At 39.5% G+C, this 26,297-nt stretch overlaps 1 protein-coding gene across 1 annotated transcript in view; it reads right to left on the bottom strand.

The window, feature by feature from the left end:
* Positions 1 to 2,453: 2,453 nt before the first annotated feature.
* Positions 2,454 to 26,297, bottom strand: part of LOC135464870 (uncharacterized) — a 48,007-nt gene continuing 24,163 nt past the window's right edge. Inside the window, exons 10-25 of the mRNA XM_064742439.1 lie at positions 25,334 to 25,462; positions 24,753 to 24,911; positions 22,946 to 23,783; positions 21,117 to 21,334; positions 20,175 to 20,283; positions 18,729 to 19,472; positions 17,820 to 17,939; positions 16,245 to 16,429; positions 15,425 to 15,596; positions 13,811 to 13,909; positions 12,896 to 13,004; positions 10,620 to 11,718; positions 9,722 to 9,877; positions 7,681 to 7,919; positions 5,356 to 5,740; positions 2,454 to 4,225 (exon numbers count right to left, since the gene is read on the bottom strand). Of these exons, the coding sequence (XP_064598509.1) occupies positions 3,977 to 4,225; positions 5,356 to 5,740; positions 7,681 to 7,919; positions 9,722 to 9,877; positions 10,620 to 11,718; positions 12,896 to 13,004; positions 13,811 to 13,909; positions 15,425 to 15,596; positions 16,245 to 16,429; positions 17,820 to 17,939; positions 18,729 to 19,472; positions 20,175 to 20,283; positions 21,117 to 21,334; positions 22,946 to 23,783; positions 24,753 to 24,911; positions 25,334 to 25,462 (5,010 nt within the window). The 3' untranslated portion in view covers positions 2,454 to 3,976. The remainder of the gene's footprint in view (positions 4,226 to 5,355; positions 5,741 to 7,680; positions 7,920 to 9,721; positions 9,878 to 10,619; positions 11,719 to 12,895; positions 13,005 to 13,810; positions 13,910 to 15,424; positions 15,597 to 16,244; positions 16,430 to 17,819; positions 17,940 to 18,728; positions 19,473 to 20,174; positions 20,284 to 21,116; positions 21,335 to 22,945; positions 23,784 to 24,752; positions 24,912 to 25,333; positions 25,463 to 26,297) is intronic.

Here is a 26,297-nt window from a genome sequence, read left to right as displayed (position 1 = left end):
CAAATATATACCTAGAAGTGGTCCCGAATATGCACCATGCAAACTTACTTTCAAGTGTCTTTCTCTTTAAAGGGAAATCGACAAAAATATTGACGCCCACCTTCACAACTATATGTACACTGTAACTTTCCGCACTTTTTCATCTGTATGTTATGTAAATTCCATGTTTTTCCCCTCCTTTTTAATTACGAGGTGTGTAAATGAGTTATGTTGCATCACTTCGTTCAAATTCTATGTAAAAGCTTTCTAAGACATTTTAATTGATGAATTTTTTTCATTTTTGAGATGAAATATACTTTATGCTGAGAACGAGATAGCCTGGAACCATTGGCTATATTCCCAATGGTTCTGCCGGAGAGGAAGACAGCTGTACTTTATGCTCTTTTTAAAAATGTGTTTTCAATTATTTGTTTTACCGAAACACCATGCATAAAGGTTTCAATGCTGTAAACACCACTTATGCATTGCGACAGGCTTTTAGAAACACACACTAATATTTACTTGATCAACAAAAAAGGATTGAAATGATGGCCTGACATTAAACAAGTGCTGTTTTTTGTCACAGTTTTGCCCATCGGATTGCGATACGATTTAAAGGAAGTGCCGTACACAACAGCAAACTGAATAAGCAAAGTTTCTGAGAAGAAAGTAATTTTGACGATCAGCAATCCTGGACATAGCTGGATTCAAACCCGCGACCCCATTAGTCAGAATCTGATCAGCGGTTACGAGACCACGCTTTACGCGAATGAGCCAGAGAGGCTCGGTTTGAACATCTCACAACACAAAGGTATACATTAAAAGCGTACGATTTTTATTGTCTCGCATCAGTTACACAAATGATCAGCACCAGATATACATGTATACATATATGTATATATATACCCCCAGCGTACATTAACCTAGGAATACCTAACAGGGCATACCTGACAGCTTTACAACCTATTAAAGGCCTTTGCGCTAATTTATCAATTTCTACAATCACTTCGCCACAAATCCTTGAACAAATTTGAACACTGACAAGGAAAAAGTGAACAGTGACGGACATGGGCCCGTCTTATACAAAGATGTCTTAACCCTTGGACAAACCCCTCAAAATATGAGACAGAGAAATATCTCATCCTGCACATATTTATGTAAATGTCTTAAGAAAAACAAGAAACAAAACAAAACTTAATAAAAACCAAAACAAGGAAACAAAAAAGCACTTTCATAGCGGACAGAAAAAAATCATAAATAAAGTTCACGCAACTTGTGTCATAACTATAAATTTTGTCTAAATCAATGCAAAAAAATGCTGTTACACTTGCCTTCTAATATGTTTTTGAACACAAGCAACACTTTTCCAGGAAGCAATCTGTTTGTGATGGAACAAATAACAGTTATTCAGCCATTCCACAAAAAATGAACGCTATTCGGGTATAAGGCATTTCGGGTTGATAAAATACAAATACACTACTGAACATCCTCGTGGGGACACGTTGATAACTACAACAAAGCTACATTCCTCATGCTTTTGTACTGAAATCCAAAGTCAATATACAGAATAGTAAAATATACAAATATGAAAATACAAAAAAGATAAAAAAAACACAATAAATATATAGTTACATATCGATAAACATGAACACAATTATGCAGGGTAAGGGGGCTATTATAATTAATATCAGATGTAAAAATTTCTGATTGAGAAAAAAAAATTGTGTTAAAAGCGATCACCCATCACACAAAGGGCCAGAGTTCCAGGGCTCGCTTGAACGCTACCAGATAACTAACGTTATAATGGCTACACGAGAGCTTACAATCTCAGTTGATTAAAACCCATCTGCATTTTAATGGTGATTCTAAAGAACGTTCCTGACATAGCAGTACGCGAGATTACTGCATTTCTTTGTTATGACACATTTTCGCCTTCTTTAATTTTTTAGAAGTGCGATATGTGTGTCTTTCAAAAAGAATGAGTCACTCTTTCAGGCTGTACAACAGCATAATGTATATTAGGAGTCCAGACATCCAACATGGCGGAAGTGCGGAGCATCTTTGCCGTTGTATGCACAACACAATCAAAGAGAGAATCGCACTATTCGTCTCCGACTAACCTCACTTTTAATACTTAAGTCAGATCTTGTAAGTAGACTCATCAGCTGTTCGCCCAATCAAATTCAGTTTTGGGTATTTTATAAAGAGTATTCATCATATAGAACTCGTGCTTTCTTACTGTTGGAAGTAAATTCGTCCAATAGAATCCTTGCTTTCTCATTGTCGGGGCGTAACGTCGGCATTCATTCGTGCCGATACTGAAACAACCATCCTGATTGGTAGTAAGGTTCCAATAATTTAACCAATGAGGAGTCCTCGTATGGACGGAGATTCAAGTGTAACTTCAGATCAAGTCAATGACAAGTCACCACACGAAGCATCTACTAGATCTGACTTTCTATGGTAAGACGTTACGGCAACGGAGCTTCTAACATGAGATTCCAAAACTATATTCACGCCTGTACCATGTAATTTCACCTTACCCTTTTGCATTTCAATATTAAAGTCCCACAGCTAGCATGCATGCGTCAACAGTCCACCCACATGCAAAGAAGTTGAACACAATAGAAAATAAAGCCTCTCTATACGGGCCTTCCCTGGTGGTTTAACTTGCATTGAATTTGGTACATCTAACTGGAATTTCCTTTTCCAAACTGACCTCTAAAATAACGAGGTCTTCAGTAGGACAGAATTTCCAAGAATTCCATGTATCAAGTTTCCATCATCAAATTTTGTGAATTTTCAACCATAATGCCATGAAATACCACTAGAAATTCAACATAAAATGACTTCCTTCAAAGAAAAATGAACTGGTTTGTAAAATTTTCTGGGCAAAAAATAATTCTCAAAATTATTTTTGCAGTTTGGAAATTTCTCATCACTAAATACAATACTTCCAAACCTCCATCACAATTATATAATTCAACAGTCTGAAAGTCTAAACACGAAAACAAACATTCTGTAATTCAACAAGCACATGAAGCACAATTCAGCAATTTCTTTTAGAATTCATTTCTCAGCGCAAAAATTCATATTAAAAATCTAACAATTCATTTCGCAACTGTTTGAGTATCAATTTTTAAAAAAAAATGTATCCAATCTCATTTGGCTAGGTTACTATCAGCAACCAACAAGGGCAAGCGCACTGTTACTGGACAAATAACAATTTGAAATGTGGCAATATCACTTGTAAACAGCAGCATACAATAGCTATTCTAATTCACCACTATCTAACATGTTACTGTTTTCATCAAGTATTTTCTTAAAAAAAAAAATACTTGTCCATCACAAAAATATTAAGACTAAAACATTCACTGGCATCTTATAACTTTTTCACAAATGCGGTTTTTTTGTATTTGATTTTTCTGCATATTAGCTCACATTTATTTCCTCTGGTACTTTGTTCGTTTTACGGATGACATTATAGACACAAATGGGAAGGAACGGTACTGTAGTTTTCCACACATCAACAGAAAACGTGTACAAAAGGCTGTTACAAGAGTTCTGTCATTTCATGCAGAACCAATGAGATAGCATTACAAATGTAAATTAGTTTTATAATCCATAGTGTCTCTGGACAGGTTTGCATACAGGAAAGAACAGTTCCAAGTTTTAAACATCAGAGGACATGCGCCCATCTAGAATAGTGGTGTGCCCACTATCACCTCTGGCAACATTGCCGGCCATGTTGCCATCTGTCGTGCTGCTCATATATCTGTGCTATCACCAACCATGCAAGCACTATGTGTAGAATGACTCCACAAAATATAGTTCCACCCGGAAAGTCTTTCTTATGGCACAAATTAATTTTCTTTTTTAACTCTTATTAACAAAAGCCATATTTTTTCTCTTTCTTTGACTCCCATCACAATATTGAAGAAATAACTAGAGACATTAACTGACTTGGACACATGACTATATAAATGATGTGACCACCTCACAAACTGTACTTCCTGGTTGACTTGGTCCGGACTACTTGCAGCATGATAAGTTTGCGGGTGCCGTATTTATCCGCCAGAGCTACGATTGTTCCTTTGTCCCGACTCATCTTGATGGAGAAAATGTCGAGCTGAGCGTTGAACACACACATCTGGGTGCCTGTCTTCAGTCGCCACAGTCGGATGGTGCCGTCCCGTGATCCAGACAAGATGATTTCGTTGTCACAAGATATAGTCGTGCACCACACCTGCAAAGCAATCAGACAAGGCCATCAGACAATAAAACCAAACAAGGCCATCAGACAAGGTCATCATACAAGACAACCAAATAAGGCAATCACATAAGGCCATAGACAAGACAACCAAATAAGGCAGTCAGACAAGACAACCAAACAAGGCAATCAGATCAGGCCTTAGACAAGACAACCAGACAAGGCAATCAGACATGGCCATCAGACAAAACAACCAGACAAGGCCATCAGACAAGACAACCAGACAAAGCAATCAGACAAGGCCATAAGAGAAGACAATCAGACAGAGCCATCGAACAAGACAACCAGACAAGGCCATCAGACAAGACAATCAGACGAAACGCTCAGTACACAGGTAATTTTATAATTTATTTGTACAAACTGAAAGTTTGACAATTTTTTTCAGTGTTTCTGCATGCTTTGATGTGACGGGCATTTTGTGTAGTCACCTGATGATCGGACCTGAGACCGGTTGTTTGAAAGTGTATTAGCTAATCCTGGTATTAAGTCATATTTTATATTTAAATTTTTAGCCAAATTCAGCAGCCAATGCCGTTCTCCAAAGTCAAAGTATAACAGCAGCAGTTTTAGTTCATATTTAATTTAATGTTACACTATTTTTCTTTAGGGTAAGTACGAAATTAAAGACTTGGCTTAAAGATAAACCTGGTGGTAAGTCTTAATCCAGTTTTGACCATCCATGCCCCGGATTGAGGAAGGAGCATGCTTTAATTCAAGATGGTACCTGTCACAGAGCAGTGGTTTATTTTAGGTACACTTAACGTTTTCTCACTCTGTAAAAGTGGCCACCATTCGGACGTGAAAAACATCTTTAATACTGCCATAAACAATAATCAAATCACTGAATTTATCAAAAATAAATAAATAAATCAATACTTTGGGCACAACAAACTTGTAAAACTGACTGCCATTACAAAGTGACACATTCTTCAGTCTTCCCTTAAGCACCAATAATTAATTGAGAATTGAATGTAAACAAAATATTTTTGGACACACCTAGTTTTCTTTACCTATATGACTGATTGCCATTATAAGGAGATCAATTCTAGTATAGTCATAACTGAATATCAAATAAATACATTTAAAAATAACAATAAATTTCTCACCTCGTCTTGATGTCCAGTCAACGTGTAGGCCTGTTTCTCTGTGGCCATGTCCCACAGTTTGAGCGTCCCGTCTGCCGATGCCGACACTAGGAAACGGTTGTCCTCCGACAATGCCAGAGCTTTCACCTCTCGGCTGTGGGCGTGGTGACCTGAGTTAGACAGCAACTGTCGACTCGATCGCCCGTTCCTCAGATTCCAAATGACTAAGTCTCCATTCCTTAGTCCCGTGACCGCCTCGTCGCGTGGCAGAGTTACCGTCACCTCAGGTTCTGCATCCAGCATCAGCAGGCTTGGCTCCACGATGTTATAAGAGGTCAAGGTCATGTCAAACACTACGTAGTTGGCCTGGCCGTCAATCGTGTTGCGGAATCCAGCCACAACATACCTGGTGAAAATGAAAAGAATGAAACATAGAGGTAACCTTGAAGAACCTTTTGAACAATGTTTTTTTTTTAGTTTGGGTAATTTTGAGGAAGTTCTTCATCACTCTTGATTAAACTAAAAAGTTTTGAATCTGAAGTGTTTTGGGCCTTTTCCTGTAGGCAGGTTCAATGCATGCAAAGAAAAAGCTGAAGACGCATGAAGCATTATTACACGTGATCTTTTTTTTTAGTTCACCTGCATTTATCTTCCCTTTGTCCACACCTTAACACGTACTAATACTGACTTATAAAATGTAAATCTTTTGACTTCTAAAGCTCTTTTTTCATTGGAATTTATGCATACAAATAAAATGACTCAGAAAATGTTTGTGTCACTTAAGATTTATTTATTTGATTATTGTTTTACGCTGTACTCAAGAATATTTCACTTACCCAATGACGTTGTGTCACTTAAGACACAAGCTTCATAAAACTGTGCAAGTTATTTTAGGGTAATTAATTAGGGTATGCATTAATACATGTACATATTTCACCCTGATAATTCATTATCACTTTAAAAATACATGTATGTGGGATGTGGGGTGTATGTACACCACATCGTATACAGAAATTATATTATTTTGTTGAACTCTGCATAAATGAGATGATACATAAAGAAAATAAAGCAAAGAAGATAACTATTACTTTGTGAAAAATAATTTACTAAATAAACAGCCATGGTTTGATAGCTGTATTTCAATTTCTCAATAACTGATTTCTCAATATATTTTATGCAAGTTCAAACTTCTTCAAGCTTTGTATTGAAAAATACAGGAAAATGTGCTATAAAACAAAGTAAATGGATTTAAGGAAAATAAAAAAAGTATCAAAAAAAAAAAAAAAAAACAATATGAAAAATATTATAAACTCTAATTCCTCAACCTTTTCACATATGACAGACCAACATTCAGTGCAGTTTATGAACATTTTAAAATGATTTTGGACACAAAACTACATTGCATGGATTGGCCAATTACAGGGCTTCTAAAAAAGTATAATTTCATCCGTCAACACAGAATAATGCCTTCAGAGCATGCTTGAACGAACACCTTGCATACATGTGTAAAAAAAGAATTACGGTACCGCTCTGTTTTATGCATATTTTCCGTCAATAGTCAGGAATATTCAGAAATGGCATCATCAATGAACATACTGAGAATGCGTTACCACCTTAGTGCCCCCAATTCAGATTCTCCCTCCCCCCCCCAACAAAGTTGTTTTGACAGCTATTACCACTGACGTTATTGCAGCAGGCTACTTAATTTCCAGACTGACCATTGGGGTCTTAGGATGACTGTATTTCAAAGTGTTTTGTGCACCCCAAGAAGAAAGCCGAAAAGCTTTTTCATATTTTTACATCTTTGGCCAGATCCCAAACTCCACATTACATATTTGGCCAGATCCTAAACTCCATATTACATATTAGGCTAGATCCCAAACTCCATAATACATATTTGGTCAGATCCCAAACTCCAAAGCACATATTTTGCCAGATCCTAAACTCCATATTACATATCAGCCCAGATCCTAAACTCCATATTACGTATTTGGCCAGATCCCAATCTCCATATTACATATTTGGCCAGATCCCAAACTCCATATTACATATTAGACCAGATCTCAAACTCCGTATTACATATTGGCCTGATCCCAAACTCCATATTACATATTAGGCCAGATCCTAAACTCCATATTACATATTTGGCCAGGCCCTAAACTCCATATTACATATTAGGCCAGATCCCAAACTCCACATCACATAGTAGGCCAGATCCCAAACTCCATATTACATATTTGGCCTGATCCCAAACTCCATATTACCATATTACAAAATAACAACCAATCATTTCATGTATCTTTTAAAATATGTAACTTTTTTATTTGACTCATTTATAAACTGTACCTGTCATTCTGAGAAAGTGCCAAGAAGCAGACATGATCATTGTTGCCAAGAGACGCATCATAGCGCATTTCTTTAATCATCTGGTTGCCAAGGAGATCCCAGACGACCACACTGGTGCTACTGCCCATTTGATTGGTCCGTGCGTACACCACCTTATCGCCATCACTCATTATACAAAGGGCGGAGCAATATTCGTCCCCGCCCATTTCTAAAGGCCGCCCACTTTGGAAGTCCCAGATCTGTGAAAATTACAAAACGAAGATGACACTTCTCAACAGAATGAAGACAAGCCTAAGCAAATCAGGAAATTGGCAGGATTACCATTTTGGATTACACCTTCTACTGCTGAAAGTTAGCTATGACCGCCTATAACGCCTTATTCAAGCTCTGGGTTTTCATTTATTTATTTCACTGGTGTTTTACGCTTTACTCAAGCTCTGGGTTTTCACATTTTTATTTCATTAGTGTTTTGTGCCTTACTGAGTTCTGGGTTTTGAACCAGTGACCTCAGAGTCAGGCACCTGACTGCCAGCAAACATGTCAGGTTACATTTGTCCAAGGCCTGTTGGCTGAATGTTCCAGATGGCTGGCCTGAGAGTCAGGCACCTGACTGCCAGCAAACATGTCAGGCTACATTTGTGGCAGGCCTTTTGGCTGAATGTTCCAGATGGCTGGCCTGAGAGCCAGGCACCTGACTGCCAGCAAACATGTCAGGCTACATTTGTGGGAGGCCTTTTGGCTGAGTGTTCCACATGGCTGACCTGTATAATCGGATATTAGGTGCCGAATGAGGTATGAGATAACTTGGCTTATAGGTAACAGCCGCAATAAGGGAGTTTTTGAGTTGGAACTCTTTTGTCATCAAAGGTAAAAATGCAAAATAGGCAACCTTTGGTGACATTAATTTACTGACCACCTGTCTCAGCCTTTTCCACATGCACAAATAATACCTCTTTCCTTTAGGATCTTCTCAAGTTCACAAACATTCAGAGTCTCAATCTTCTCTATTTATTTATTTATTTGCTTGGTGTTTTACGCCTAACTCAAGAATATTTCATTTATACAATGGCGGCCAGCATTATGGTGGAAGGAAACTGGGCAATCTTCCATATCATCCCTCCACTCTAAATTACTTTTAATGGCACTTTTTCAGATGCCTATGTTACGGTGAATGTGATGAAAGATAGTTGCGTTACATTTTTGACAGGTCACACGATACATCTGGATTTTTTCTACCTTCAACGATCAGACTCGAAACTCCACCACTAAGTAAAATTTTAATAATTATTCGGGACCACGCACTTCACTCAAAAGTGGCAGTGGTAAGTAGATGACAACGTGTAAGATAGGATGGGACGGTAAAGACAAACTAACAGCCATGTGTGATATTCAGAGAACTACCGCTGATAATAAACGAATATTTGTCTGCGCAAGTAAAGTCTAAAGGCTGAAGTAAAAGGAGCAGAATTGTGTAGTCTTAAATACTGACTGGATCTAAAGCACCATTAACAACATCTGCTTTGGGCTAGATCTGATGACTTCTCATTGGCTGGACAGTTCAAACTTCAGTACCAATCAGAATCAACTTCACTTTCCAAAACACAGAAGCAAGAATTTGATTGGATAAACAGTGGGTAAGGTGGGAGCAGGTGTTGACATAGTCAGAGATACATACTTATCGTGAGCAGCACTTACATGTAGATCTAAGTCTATTTATTTGTTTGATTAAGGGTTTAACACTGCTGTAGAGGTGTTTGTTGTGTAACCCAGTAGCGCTGAAACCTTGTTTCGTACCGAGTCGAATCCCCAAAATGTGCAGCATTTGAGAGATTTGACAAATTCACATTATTTGGATAGAACACGAATGGACCTGGGAAAAGTGAAATCCTTTTTCCCATGTTCAATAGTGCCTGACAATCAATGGTTTACTCAGTTTCAATCGTATGCATCTGATATTAGATAGTGTGTGACTTTCGACAATTAAATCAGTTTATCTCAAACATAAAACTCAACACATCTGAGCACACATCAACACACATACCTGTAGTTTTCTGTTCATGACACCTTTCCTGTTAGAAAACTCGTTAACGTCCACATCTGCGTTGACGTCGCCGACCAGTAACCGGTCATTGCAGGCTAGGTGGAGATCCGTGGAGCCATTTGTGTTACCCTTCATAAAACGGACTAATTCACCATTCTGAAAAATTAAAGTAGGTCGTTAATTAAACGATGATATCAACCATTTCTCTTTAAATAAAGAAAAATTATACATCATGCTGTAATACAAACAGGAATGAACATGCCAAAAACCAATTTATGTATTTGACAGGTGTTTTACGCCTTTCTCAAGAATATTTCACTTTTGCTAAAAACCAAAACTACTGTGTATGTATCTTTGTTTGGGGTTTTACAATGCACTAATTAACAACACAAGTAGCTCTTTCATATGTGAAAAGGTTAAGTAATTCATGTAAGGGAAGGATTGAGTGAGTGATTGAGTGCTTGGGGTTTAACGTCGTACTTAATTTTTCAGTCATATGACAACGAAGGAATCCTTAGAGTGCATGTTATGTGTCTCCTTGTTGCAGGACGGATTTCTACCGCTCTTTTATCTAGTGCTGCTTCACTGAGACGACTTACCGAAGGCAAGTAAGCTGCCCCGCCCAAGCCATTATACTGATACGGGTAAACCAGTCCTTGTAATATCCCCTTAATGCTGAACGCCAAGCTAGGAAGTGACAACTTCTTAGGTGTGACTCAGGATTGACCCTGGATCTACCGCTCCCGAGCGGACGTTCTACCAACTGTGTTTTTTGGAGGGATGGGGGGATTGGGTGGGGGTGGGGGGTTCAGATTAAGGGGAGGAAGACATTAACACACGAGATAGCTGTAGCTTCCTGAGTTACATTCAGCAGGATACATGTACATGTATTACTTACAGACATGTCCCACACGTGCGGAGTTCCAATACACGACCCAGTGATCACACTGTGTCCATCAGACGTGATCAGACAGCAATCCACACGAATCTCCTCTGCTGCCGGTCCCTGCAGAGTTATGGCCCCTGACGGCAGACCCGTGTTAGCAAAGCTGTGCTGTCCCATGCTGACTGTCCGAACATTCTGAACCTGGTACTGATAAGACGACGACATGGTGCTGTTGCCATAGGAACCACCGATGGTGTTGTACTGCGGGGGAGGCGGGCTAACCTGTTGACCTCCGCTGAAACTAGAGGAGGTTTGTCTGAAAGTTGAGGAGGAGTAAGATCCGCCTGCAAGTCCATCAATTTCCCTCCGTTGAGCTTTGGGCGTGCCTATAACAGTCCCTTTGTTGGAGAAGGTTCCGGTAGCTCTCAACGTAGCGCTGTCATAAGCCTCCGCTGTGCTCATGCCCTGGGCGCTCGCCTGAGCATTTGAGGCGCCATAATACGATGCGTACTGACCACCGGAGCTTGCGGCGCCGCCATTCACTGTGGTCACCGTCGTCGTTTTGCCAAAGGCACCACCAGACTGCGCCTGCACCACAGCCAGGTTGGACCCGGCACGCGGAGCTGATATATCCAGTGGAGTTGCTGGGGAGCCCGCAGGAGCCCAGCACGGGCACCAGCCAGGTTTGCACCTATAGAACGCCCACATCAGAGAGCTGAGGAAAGCCAAGATTCCCAGTACCGTTCCCACTACAGCACCAGCTCTTACACCGGTGAAGGCACCTCCTGCACCGGGGCCACCAGCGGTTGCTAAGGCTCCAACGACTGGCCCGCCTGACAATCCACCGGTACCGCCTGTTCCGATTGGATGAACTCCAACGACAAGACCACCCCCACCACCCCCACCACCACCGCCAGCTCCTGCGGCTCCAGGTCCACCGGACAATCCAGGACCGCCCATTCCTCTCCAAGCCACGCCAACACCACCTACATCACCGGGTACTATAATCAGTGGATCTTCTGGTTTGGGGATGCTGACTGTAGGCTTCGGAACGGGGATGATGATTGGAGGAGCCTTTGTGGGTAGAGGGGCGTCAGTCACGGGTGCAAATCTAAGGAAAACACAGAATAGGATTTGTTATTTTCATATTCGATGGGGGGGGGGGGGGGTTGAGATTGGACTCTTTCCTTGATAAATTTATTAATTTTTTCATTGGTGCTCCATGCCGTACTCAAGAATATGTCACTTATACGACGACGGCCAGCGAAATGGTGGGAGGAAACCAGGCACAGCATGGGGAAAAACCCATCACTATCCGCAGGTTGCTGCCAGACCTTCCCACATACAGCCATAGAAGAAGTCAGCATGGGCTGGACTTGAACTCAGAGAAACTGCATTGGTGAGGAGTCTCTTTTCTTGATAAAGGTAAAAACACGATGACTTGTCAAAAATGTAAGGCAATTTTTGTTGACATTAATGTACCGATCATATGTCTCGCATTGTTCCGGAATCACAACTGACATATCTTTTTCTTCAGGAACTTGCCAATTTCACATATGCACAGCCCCTAAATTTTCTCCATCATCTGTCTACTCTAGATAACTACTTTGTGAAACTTTTTCCAAATGCTCATGTTATCATAAATGTAATAAAAATAGTTCCAAAACATTTCTGAAAGATCACATGATGCTACAGGACTACTTTTCCCTTCTTCAGGCAATTGGCTCCAAGATTGGCCTCCGACCTGAAGAGTAAAGGAGCGCTGTTTGGGTAATACCGCCATGCAGATATTTTATGTTGTTGATGCACTGTAAATTTTTTGCACTGCTAGTTTTGCACCTTGTTAAAATATATCAGAATTTTGTCTGTTTTGGATAGAACTGAATTGTTTTTTGCCAGTGTTACTTCCTATCCCACTGTAGTTTACCAAGGCAACAGAATGCTATAGCTTCACTTTCCATCAATCACAGATGAAAATAATGGTGGTCATGCTAGGTTGATTTTTTGATATGTTGTAGAGAAAAGTGCAAGGTGCATGTAGTGGTATGGCATTGTACTAAACGAAAGTTAGGACTTATATGTTTTCGAGGATAAACTTGACAAATTTTACTACATAAAGAGTATAGGAAAATCAATGTGTAACCTCATGTGGCCTAATTAGGCAGACTAAAGTGTTTTCAATACAGAGAATATTTGCTCCACCTCAAGCCTGTTGATGTCTATTAATTACACATATTATTATCTAGTTTCAAATAAATTAAAACTGATTAAGTCAAGTAAAGTCTCACCTATCCAGTAGAAGCGGGGGAGGCACAAACACCACGTTCTTGAACGTGCGTACCTGCGTGCCCCCGAAACGAGCTAGGTCCAGGGCACGAACTCCGTTAAAGTGAAATCCTGACAGGAAAATACAATCATTTAGTTTATTACAATTTTCCACTCCTAAGGTGGCGGAAAGTTACATGGGTGGAGGAAACTGGAGAGCATGGAGTAAACCACAGACCCTTGGCAAGTTACTGACGAACTTTCTCACCTGTGACATACAGATAAGCACATAAATTGGAAGTTATCTTTTATTAACCAACGTTAGCTGTCCAATCAGCTTCACAAATGCCGTCTATTGATTCTAAAAATTAAAAAATTAAAAATTAAGGTGAATCTAAAAATTTCCTGTCAAAGGCCGGGTTTGAACCCACAGCACATGTGTCCTGGTGAATAAAGCAGAGAAAGATATTCACAAAAAAAACAAAAAAAAAAAAGAATTGTTAATGTTCATAAACAAAAAGCCTCTGAGAAGAACAAAGCAACTTCTTCCAATCAGTCTCACAAAGTGTTTCTATATTTTTTAAAAAGTTAATAATAATTCTTTACTCGTAAATTCTCTTTATTCTAAACTCTATTGGTTCACACATTTATTTTCTATATCTACACAGCTGTTTCTGTTTTAAATGGGTTGGTTTAATCTACCACTAGTCATGATGAAACCAGGTATCATGGTTTCATTCAAAGCAGTGTCTACCTTCATTAAAATGCTTTGTAAAACTGTTTGCCTACAGACTTACAAATGAGGACTAATATACGCAGGTGTACTGATAAGTTTCCAGAACATCCAAAAATATCATCCTGTATTCCACTGTCTGAACAGAAAACATGGATAAAACCACAGTGCATCTGATTGGTTCCTTCAGTTGACTATACCTTACCTGCAATGATGCCGTCAAACTTGTTAGAGATGATGCCATTATCGTCTCGTGACGCGCCCAGGAAAATCTGCGCCTGTCTGTTAAAGACATACGCTTCACCTGTAATGAGCAAATGTGAAACAGCAGGTGAGAAAAAATTGCCCCAACAGACAGGAGTTCGCTACTAACAATGTGAAATGTCTCAAAACAAGCACATCTGCTGACGTTTGATTAGTAGACGTAGAAGTGTCCTATACATAGATCAGGTGCAAAAGTGTCCTACACATAGATCAGGTGCAGAAGTGTCCTATACATATATCAGGTGTAGAAGTGTCCTATACATATATCAGGTGCAGAAGTGTCCTATACATATATCAGGTGCAGAAGTGTCCTATACATATATCAGGTGTAGAAGTGTCCTATACATATATCAGGTGCAGAAGTGTCCTATACATATATCAGGTGTAGAAGTGTCCTATACATATATCAGGTGCAGAAGTGTCCTATACATATATCAGGTGTAAAAGTGTCCTATACATATATCAGGTGTAGACGTGTCCTCTACATATATCAGGTGTAGAAGTGTCATATACATATATCAGGTGTAGAAGTGTCATATACATATACTAGGTGCAGAAGTGTCCAATACATATATCAGGTGTAAAAGTGTCCTACACATATATCAGGTGTAGAAGTGTCATACACATATATCAGGTGCAGAAGTGTCCTCTACATATATCAGGTGTAGAAGTGTCATATACATATATCAAGTGAGCAAGAAAAAATGACTCTGATAAACGCACATTAACTGCATTTCACCTAAAGTTTATCATTTCACATGTGACACATCTTGCTTGATTCTAACTGATTTACCCACTGTATAGCACCACTCAAGGGTTTTCTGTGAAGTCTGATTAGTTCCTTATCAGAAAACTGAAACCGTTGGCATCAAAAATGTCATTTTAAGGCCTTTTTTGTGCTTCTGAATGTGTTTTTCTAAATAGCAAATTTTAGGTGAAACACGGTAATTAAAATGTTTTACAGGCAAGACTGATAGTTCACACACATTATTAACGGACACTAGACACCTTTTATGACAATTTCAGCTTGATACAAGTCAAATAGCATTAACGAACAAAACAAATGAAACATTATGTGCAATGAGTGGCATCAGGTGTCTGGGAAGTGACATTCCTGTGTCTGCTTCCTGTGACATCTCTTTTTACATATGTATTTTCACCTTTGATACTGAAATCTTCATGAAATGATCATGTCTGAAATACCAAAATCTTGTGTTTAAAACATTTTGCATAATCATGAATTAAAAGTTTTTTTCTAGAACTAAATTACTACTGTTGATCACTTTCCTTTTTTTTTTCAAAATTTTTCTGGAACTTTCAAAATGGTTGACCTTCTTTGTTCCCATGATCTATCTAAATGGCCCATCTCCTGTTCTATGAATTTTCATAGAATTTTCAAAATGTTTAACTCTCTGGTACCGCGTAAAACACCAATCAAAAAAATAATTCAAAATGTCAGATCACAAATGTTTCTAGCTTTTAATGGAGTTGTCAAAATGAATTGCCGTATGACCTATTTTGCAAATAACCTTAACAGAATTTTCCATAGTTATACCTGTATTATCAGAAACCAGCCCTGGGTAATCATCAACAAACAACGTGGCATTATTCCTGTTTCTGTAGAACCTCACAACGTGATACTCTTCATCGTTGAACTTCTGTCTATCCTCCACCAGCCTGTGTTCTTTGTCCCCTGTGTTGTATGTGACAACAACATGACCGTTTACCTGTGAAAACACAACAGAAGACAACAATGACTATTTGTTCCTATTTGGTCTTCCTACTGTGACATCGTGCTGTTGATGTTGTAATAGAACATCCAGTGTTACTAATATGTCCCCCTTCGGACTTCTGTCGGTATACCCCTTTGGACTTCTGTCGGTATCCCATTCTCTTGTAAGTAAATATGGACAGAGCATCAAGAATCTCTGGCATTGTGGCACTTCATAATAGCGTTGAATTCCACTTAACCCGGGGTAAGTGGTCGTATATTCATTGTGTAAAATTGGAACGCCACGTTGGATATATAAACCATAGCAATCGAAGCACAACAGAGGTACAATGCACATATACTGATTATCGACAACTTGCTAGTACGATTTGGATACAGATTTCACTCATTCGCCTGGAACTTTCCTTCCATCTTTCCACCATCATTGATAATTGTTGACCGCTTCTCTTTGCATGACTCCATCCTGATTTTGTACTTTGTATTACATTGATTGGTAGTTGTGTTAAATATCGTTTTGGGAATTGGCCTTGTGATTAATGGCCTAGGACATCCACTTTGGTCGATGACAAACAAACAAACAAGAATGAAAAGAACACTATAATCTTACAGGGCACATTTAACAAAAGACAGATATCAGACTTACGAGTCGAACTTCAATGAAATCATCAACAATGGAGCTATCAACCCGTGCCAAGAGCCCGTTTTCACTGTACGTTCTAAAACCGAATGCCAGTTCGTCCGAGTTGGTGTCGGGATGTCGGCCGGCTGGGAAGTTATACACAATTACGCCATCTTTGTTCTGGGAATTCAGACGGTAACCAACGCCAACTGAAATGTACAAAATTGATCAATTGTTTCAGATTTAATACAGCGATGTTAAGCATTGAGGGTCAAGGCCTAGAATGGGGTGCTCCAGCCCTCTACAAATGGAGTTTAATCTTGTAACTTATTAGACACAAAACAGCAGTGACCTCTGCCTACTTAAATAACAATACAACTGATTTCAATATCAACACCTGTAATCGTGAATAATAAAAGCTGACATTGTCATTTAAATGGTTAGAGGGCACTGTTCTTCCGTGAGTTACACGATTTGCTTCCCTTTCTAGGGGGCTGGTGAACCCAAATAAAAAGAACAGTTACTTTTGTCAACACTCAGGATTAGTTATTCATTTGTTTATTCCATTGGTGTTTTACGCCGTACTCAAGAATATTTCACTTATACGACGACGGCCAGCATTATGGTGACAGGAAACCTGGCAAAACCCAGGGGAAACCCATGGCCATCCACAGGCTGCTGCCAGACCTTCCCATGTAAGGTCAGAGAGGAAGCCAGCAAGACTTAGGTTTAGTAACGACGGCCAGCATTATGGTGAGAGGAAACCTGGCAAAACCCAGGGGAAACCCATGGCGATCCACAGGCTGCTGCCAGACCTTCCCATGTAAGGTCAGAGAGGAAGCCAGCAAGACTTAGGTTTAGTAAATTTCAGAACTGCTTAATATACAGAATACCAACCACAAGATAGGACTTGTGTAGAAGATAGGACTTGTGTAGAAGATAGGACTTGTGTAGAAGATAGGACTTGTGTAGAAGATAGGACTTGTGTAGAAGATAGGACTTGTGTAGAAGATAGGACTTGTGTAGAAGATCGGACTTTAAAAAGTGTGGCCTTCTTTGACTGGTGCTTACCACCATTATCAAGACCTTTTTATGGGTTGATGAAACTAGAGCACCAACCCTTATCCAGTTTCAATAGGCCACACCAATTTAATTTTTTCATTTACGAGCAGAATTACAAGTGGTGTTGATGGAATTTCTTTTTTGATTTTTCTCGAAATGTTAATTTCTTTAAAATGCCTACCTCTCATATTAACCAGAACAACAGCAAAATTCCATGCCCATTGTTATTTTTGGGGGGTTTGGGGGATGTATTACCCCTGCCCTCCTCAACCTAACCATTACTTACACCCTGTACTCCTTGTGCCCACGTATCAAATCAGGTTTATTACTTACAGTCCCCAGCACTTACACCTTGTGCTGCCTGTACCAATGTTTGAAGTCAGGTTTATTACTTACGCCCTGTACTGCCTGTGCCCACATATGAAGTCAGGTTTATTACTTGCACCCTGTACTGCCTGTGCCCACACATGAAGTCAGATTTATTACTTACACCCTGTGCTGCCTGTCCCAATATTTGAAGTCAAGTTCATTACTTACACTCTGTACAGCCTGTGCCCACATATGAAGTCATGTTACAGTTGCACCAGTATCCAGCAAACTCCTGTACGCAGATTCCGTAGTTACTGCACGATGTTGGGCTGCACATAATACCAGGGTCTGTAAACAAACATTCATTGATTTATTCATTTCTTTATTTATTTATTCAACATTTGAATAGTGTAAATTACTATCTTTAAAAATTTCCACTTTTACTGTGGCCGTGACCTTTTAGATATTGTATTTTAAAAAACAAAAAGGAATGATGGTGAGGTTTAAGGGTGGATGAAGCCAGAGTGCCCGGGATTTACTACTTTCATTTTCATCAGGTAATATTTATTTGGTAAAAAACTTTCTGAAAAACTGTGTCACTTGCTCTTGTGTGTGCTTTTACATGTATTATCACATTCTGTCACATGTATGTGTGGAGTTCGAATCAAGATATAGCAGAAATACTTTCTTTAGTTGCCAGACTTGGATTTGACCTTCCATCTTTGCGTTAGAAGTTCTCCAATAAATATGGATATGAAGTTTAAGGAAAATTTTTGCCAGGGTAAAACAGTTAAATTTGCTCCTACATGTATTTATTTAAAAAAATAGTTTTTCCACATGCAAATGGCAAAATTTAACAGAACATGTACATACACCTATTCAAACACTCATCTTGAGTTAACTCCCTTTCCACAAGTAAAATGTTAATACTTCTATCTCCAGCATTGAACCGTTTGTGAAAATCAGCCATAGATCCTTCAGATCAAAGGGGACGGAAATAAAATTCTGATGGCCATGAATCAGTCACTCAGGGATTATTTCTTTATAGATGTTTTCACTCATAATTCAGAGATGATAACTGATGTTTTTCCCGTTATTTAAGGGAAATTGAATGTGCTAATTATTGTACAGTCTTACCCAGGCAGCCTTTTGACACCAGCGACTTGTCAAACACTGCCTCTTTGTAGAAATCAGGGACATATCCGTTCAGGTTTAGCGAGGCAATGCATCCTTGGAAACCCTTGCGAGATGAGAATGACAGCTTCACCTTTTCGTCTTCGAATTTACGATCTGGCAGTCCTCCGATGAAGAATCTCTCCGTGAACTCCCATGGTTCCGCTGGCGTGCTGACCTTGCCAGCTTTACCGTCCACAGAGACGATGTGTTCCCCGGTCTCAAGACGCTGTATCAACACGTAGTGCCACTTATTGTCGTTGAGCGAATAAGGTTCCCCGACTCTGGCTAGATATGTCGTCACGCCATCACTAAGGACGTAATTCAGTTGCCCGTAGTTAAGCTCCACCCCCATGAACTTCTTGCCCAATCCGGCGTTGTACAGGATCAGCCCACTGCTCGCAGTTGTCTTAAACATGAAACTCAGGTTCATGGTTTCGCGTGCAGACAGCCTAGGCAAGGTCGCGTAGGCCTCTCGTGTCCTGAAGGTCACAGGGTAGAAAATAATCGGTGGGAGGTCGTTGATGGTTGGCTGAGGTACAGAAATTGACGAATGCTTCAGATCTGAGAACACATCCTGACCGTTGACGTAAAAATTCCGAAGATGTCCAATGTAAGCGTATTTGTGTTTGGATCCAGTGACATTTCCATGTGTTCCCATCAGGATGCTGTCTAGTATCAGGTAGAAACCCTCGCCTGGTATCTTTTCTGTTCAAACATAAACACAAAAACTGACTGAGTGATTGACTGAGAGATTGAGCTTTGTTTATTTCACTGTACCACTACTCACTTTCCGATGTAAAAGCAGTCACCTTGTGATGAGTGAAACCAACTAAAGTGGCTGTGGTTTACTGCCATGAATGGAAACACAAGCAGGCCTACCTAGATTAAACCCTCAATCTTTGGCATGTTACTGGTGAACTTTTCCATGTGTGACGTATGCTACAGACTTGTACTCTACACTGGTGGTAAGACAAGTCATGATCAATGAACTTACTTTTTTCACTAATACAACAGCAGTCAGTGCCCGGTTTAAACCACAGACCTTGGGCAAGTTACTGATGAATGTGAGAAGTACAGCCCTGACTTCAATGGTATATTTGAGGAAGACATTTTATCCCCAATGACTGTACGACAGCAAAAATATCCCTGTTTTGTACAACTATGTACTTACTGAGCTGTGATTGGTTGACAAGGCTTCTAATTGGTGTCTTTCTCCACCAATGACAACACAGAGTAACCACAGCAGTGATAAATCAAATAAAAAAAATAATTATAAAATAATTTGGCAAATCCTTTTCCTTATCAGGCCTTTAAACAAAAAGAGAATATCCTAAAATATAAAAAACAACTTTCAGAACGTACCAAAAAGTAACATGAACAGTTTATAAGCAATCAATTTCTTCTTACCGGCCTTATGCTCGTCGTTGTCAACCCAGAGTTCTATGTAGTCGGCACGACGACGGATATGAAGGGTATGCCAGTCATTGTCATTCAGTCCAGAGCCAAACCTAACCACCTACAGCAATAACATACCATATACAACACATTCCAAAATCACTTAAATCAATAAATGACTGATTGACTGATTCATTATCTGACTGAGATGTCACATCCAAGAATATTTCATTTCTGCAACAGTTTGTGTCAATGTGTGGAGGAAATCAAGGCGCTCGGGTGTGAACCACAGGCCTTTGGCAAGTAGCTGAGAAGCTTTTCCTCACATCATGCACAGATTTCCACCTATTCAGCAGTATACATGTACACGTAGGTTTAGACGGAGGTAGTGTGTTTATGACATCCTTTTCTGATGTAACTAACATGGAAGATAGAAATGCCGAAAATAAGAGAAAAACTGGCAACTGAGACACCCAGATTTCATAAAGTGGCTAAATCTATAGCAGATCCAAGCAAGCTCACTGTGAAAGCCATACTGGTGGAACGCAAGGGGTCTTTAACAATTAAGGGCCTGGCCCAAGGACCACAAAGTGATCTTAGACTTACTAATAACTTAAAATTTCAATCATTAAATTTGTATGTCCCTTTCCTTTATTTCTGCTGAAACAAACACTGTGATTGTTTGACTTTCTGCATTTAGATGGTCATTTTTTTTTATTTATTTATTGATTTATTTTATTGGTATTAAATGCCGAACTGAAGATTTTTTTTTCGTGGCAGTCAGGTTGATTATTGGAGGAAAATGAAGCCAATTAGTGGAAGCTGATTTCAAACAAGCAACTTAAATCATCCAGTGCTTGACAGTCACAACAGACGAACACTTCAAGGCATGGAATAACTTTCATATTTACAGCATTAGTTCAAACGATCACCATGCTCAGCACTTGCTCTCACCTTCTTCTCGCCACCAATATTCGTCTCAAACTTAATCCTTCCTCCTTCAAGGTACACCTTGATGTGTTTGTTATTCCCTCGTGCTTTGGTCTCAAACAGCAGCGCGTCTGCGAGCGGTGTGCGGAACTGCAGCGACATGTCGTCAGTGTGGGTGCTCTGCGTCTTGGAGAAGCGCACCGTGATCGATGTGTGCCCATCCAAGGTTGCCACTGGAGCAACTGTTAAGGGAAAAAAAAAAAGGTGGGCTGATGATAATTTCTGCCATACATCTCCATGTTTTCCTAATTCCTCAAAATTTTTGTACATGACAAAATTTTTGTACAACTTTAAGTGCAATTTATGCACATTTTTAACTGATTTTGGAGACAAAACTACATTGATTGTATTGGCCAGAGTCAGGGCTTCACAAAATGTATAATTTTATCAACACAGAATAATACCTTCAGAACATGCTTGAATGAACACCTTGCAAACATGCGATAAGGTTGAAGAATTACAGAACCATACTTAAAGGTGGACAAAACATAAAAATTACATTACATTACAAAAAGTTGAAAGAGTGTCAAAGTTAGTTGTATATATGGTTTACAATACATATATTTCTTTAAGGTGAAAAGGGCACTTAAAAATAATTCCTGTATGGTGGGTATTTGGGACCACCTCTTGGTACACATGTACCTGTACACATTTATAAGGATGTAGCACTTGTTTGAGATATATATCTGCTCTAGAATTTGGTCTTTTCAGCTAACAGCCTGGATTCTGACTAAAGACGTGTGTTTGGATATCAAACAAGAAATTTGCATTCAAATAAATTTCTTACACAAGCATCACATAATAACATTATTAAGCAAAGATGATACATACCAAACTGTGGTCTCAAATTCCCACCATACAAAAAATATTTTCAAATAACCTTTTTCTCCTTAAAGAGAAAATCAAAAAAATACTGAAGTCCATATTTGAAAATAAGATTTCTGGTTCTTTCATCCGATTTTGGCATCATTTTTATGTTTTCTTCTCCTTTAAGTTTCAGAGAAAAATTTAAAGAGTTTTTTATTCCCTCACTTAGATGGCGCCAATTTTGTTTTGTGTTTTACGAGCGAGCCAACACTAAAAAATCCAAAAATGAAAATGAAAATTGACCTTTTTATATTGTCTAATCTTGATGGTTTTAGGATTTCCCTGTTTTTTCCAGGCTTTCTCATCATCTAAATAGTTCATTAACAGGTAAAATTGCTTGGGGTAGTCCACATTTTCCACAAGTTAGAATTTAGAACTTTCAAGTTCTATTTTAATACCCCCCCCCCCACCCCCCAACAACATTGAGAAAAGATTTATTCTGCCCGTAAAACAACCATTTATGTGGGTATGAAGATATCCATGGTATTCATATATCACTGAACATTTATTCATTATTCAATGACAGCCAGAGATGGCGGGTATACGGTGGGTATGTAAACTGTACGTGTACACGTATGTCACGTTCAGAAGTTCAGCTGAAAACTGTTAGTCACAACAATAATGTGCTCATTTGGCAGCATGCTTGCTTTTTTTCTTTTTTTTTTTTTTTGGCTTGTACATGGAACTGAATTTCACTTTAGACCAGAATTTTCTTAGCTATTTTAAAATACCTAGTAGTATAAAAGATAAATCAATTAATATTTAAAGAGGAAATTCTATGTTCTTGCAACGAAATATCTCCCTCTTCTGCCTGGTTTCCTCCCACCATAGTGTTGTATAAGCGAAATATTCTTCAGTACGGGGCAAAACACAAAATCAAATCAAATAAATAAATATAAGAATAGGCTTGGAAGATCCAGACCTACCTTTATCACAGTTCCTGTCCCTGTACGCTGTGGCGGAACAATCGCAGAAATACCCATCCCACCTCTCATGACAAGTCCCGCTCCAACAGGGGAGTGCCCGAACACACTGCTGCTGCGGGATCCCACACCTCATGTCCACGCTCAGCGGGAACTGGTTACGCACCAGCTGATGCAGGTCAATGATGTCATTGCTGACCCGCAAGTTCCTCAGGCATCCCCTGTAGCCTCTTTGTGACCAGACGTACCATGGAATACGTTCGCTTCTGTCGACGTAGCCAACGAAGAGTGGGCCGGCCAGCGTGAACCCCTGGCCCACGCTACGGATAGGAAGGTTGATGGTCTTCTGGGATCCATCAAGACTCAACTCGATGTAGCGCTCACGGATGTTGATGCGGACGTTGTGGAAATCGCCATCGTTGACGGTTTTGCTTGAGAATTCGTGTCGGGTGGTTATGCCGCCGAAGTCAAAGACGAAGTAAAGCTTCCCATCATGCAGCTCGACGGCCATGAATCGTCCATCAGAGGAATCCCCACCGTTAAAGAGCACCAGGCCTTGAGGATCAATTGTGCGGAACTCAAACGAGATTGATGACCCAGAACGAACAACAAAGGATGGTAGGCGCAGGTAAGAGCCCGCAAGCTTAAACGTGATCGCTGTTTGCCTGGGGGGTGGAGGAGTTGTCCGGCGGGGAGGGGGAGGCGTTCGGGTCGGTAAGGGAATAGGGTCAGGTCTTGGGATGTTCCCATTGACATCGACAACCCTGCCGTCCCCAGAGCCCACAATGGCAAACAATTCCACATCTATCTTCACTCCCCTGGCTCGCTTTTTGTAGGCAAACTGAACAAAAGAAAGATAAAACTCAGAGATTCTCGCCATGCAGAGATCAGTCTACTTTATAATGAGAAAAAAATACTCAGGTTCATCATACAGATAACTGAAAAGTATGTGTAAAAATGCTTTTACCAATTGTTTTCAAACATGTGTTGAAAGTCATTCAAATATTTGAATACTATGGAGGGCTTTATGTACCATACTAGCTGTATCTAGGAACTCTGATGTCACATCACCTCTATGGTGGGCTTTATGTACCATACTAGCTGTATCTAGGAACTCTGATGTCACATCAGCTTTTTTTTCCTGACGTTCATGAGAAGGAAGGAATTTTTGGGAACATTATTTCAGAAATCTTTTACACATGGGTAAAGTCCAACATTCAGCATTGTGGTTAGAGCTTGATAAACATCCTGAGATGTCATAGGTCCTAAACTCTGATGGTATGGTCCATAAAGTACATCTTAGAATTCAAACCCTTGAACATTTTTTTCACAAAAATCTAAAAAAATAAATGAAAGTATGTTTATGCATAATTCCCGGCCTGTTTAGTCTATTTATTGATGCCTACTTCAGTTTTCTGGGGACTTTTTCCTCATGACCAAGACTGAGAAAGTTATTTACAACACCCAGCCAAGTGATATATATGTAGACATCTTTGAGGGGCTGAAACCCAGAGTTATTTCCCCTTTAAAAGACTTCCCGATGTCTCGAAATGTTTGACTATCTTGCTTGATGGCTACCAAGATTATTAGGAGAGATAAAAAATATTGATCAGGGCAAACCCGATTAAAATTTTGTTATTATTTTGGAACAGCCCAAATGGAGGAGTTAATGGCCAGATTTCATATTTTACTGTGAAAGTATACTGTGTACAAAAATGTACTGTCTTCTTTTTCTTTTAAACTAGACTACATAAAATTCATGCAATCCATGCATTATTTCTGGAAGCATGATAAAAAAAACTCCACATACGTCACCAAGGATACCGGTGAAACCCTCGCGCACAATGCCACCCGTCACATCCACAGGGTCAGGAGATCCACCAATCTGCACGTCCCCAGGGGAGAGGAATTCAAGGTCACGTGGCAAGGTCATCTGACGGACTTGTTGGCCATCCACAAGGAAAGTCAACTGAAACAACAACAACACCACATTTCAAGTCTGTTTAATAGTTACATTCCTGGACCTACGTGCACATAAAACATTTGTTGTATTATTTGAATAGTGTTTACATCCGTATTCTATTTATTTATTTGATTGGTGTTTTACGTGGTACTCAAGAATATTTCGCTTCGCCATAGACAAGAATTTTCACTCATACAATGGCTGTCAAGTCTAGTAGTTGAGAATGAGCAGAGTAAACTATCAGTAGAACATCTGAAAATTTCCAAACTGGAATCTGGAGCAGTAGAACAGAACAGTCACAGTGTACCTACATGTACTTAGTATATCAATTATTAACACCTTCATATTGATCATAAATCCAATTTTTATTGGAATACAAGAACAGATTTTTCATGATGTGGCTTGACCCTCTGGAAGCCTTACAGTACCTCTCTACCTTCTCGTTTGATTTGAACGCTGTGGTAGCGACCGTCGTTGAGTCGTAGTCGCTCCGGTAAGGTCACCGTTCTCACCAAGCCACCTGCACCGTACTCCAGGTGGAACACCAGGCGACCATCCTAGCAAAGGGAGATAATAAACAATTAGGTTCAGCAATTTATAAAAGTTCAAGTCACATGTCTGTTGTCAATCTATATCTTTTTCTTTCATTTCTATTTTTTTTTTGTTTTGTTTTGTTCCTGTCTTTTGGACACACTTGCATGCATGCATTACATTTACAGTCCACTTATCAATGCCTGCAATTTTCAACTTACATTTTTGAATAACTTCAAGTTTTGAAACCATCTCTGTGTTCCTTTATTAATGCCCTGTACATTACTGGCAAATTCCACTTGTTTTTCTTTGTTTTAGGCGAAATTATTTTATTTTGAGTCTTAAATGCGAGCCAACGCTAAAAAGTCCCCAAAAATAAAAATCCAACTTTTTACTTTGTCCGACCTTGATGGTTTTTTATGATTTTGCTGTTATTCCGATCTTTCTTTCGGATTTCTGTTCATGCAAATATGTTTTCAACATGAAAAAATGCCGAGTGGTTATTTTCACACCTTCCTCAAACGGGGGATAAAAGATTTATTCTGTGGGTAAAACAACAATTAAACACAGCATTAAACCATATTCCACCATTATAAATGACTGCTTTTTGTTAATTACTGTCACACATACACTGATGATTCCTTTCACTTGTGACAACAGCAGTTAGTGTTATGTGTAGGAAAAAAAACCGAAGCATCCAGGGTAAAACCACCGGCAGCTGGCAAGTTGTTTCGGCCAAATTTGTCACATGTGGCATATGTCTTACTGGTGAAAGCCAAGATGTCTACTTCAAACTTTATGTAACACTACATGAAAACGATTTGCTTTAATTCCCAGAATGGTGCCAAGAGTGATGAAACC

This window comes from Liolophura sinensis, chromosome 4, assembly GCF_032854445.1.
Source record: "Liolophura sinensis isolate JHLJ2023 chromosome 4, CUHK_Ljap_v2, whole genome shotgun sequence".
In the NCBI taxonomy this organism is placed as follows: Eukaryota; Metazoa; Mollusca; class Polyplacophora; order Chitonida; family Chitonidae; genus Liolophura; species Liolophura sinensis.
This window is presented reverse-complemented; position numbering and strand designations above follow the sequence as displayed.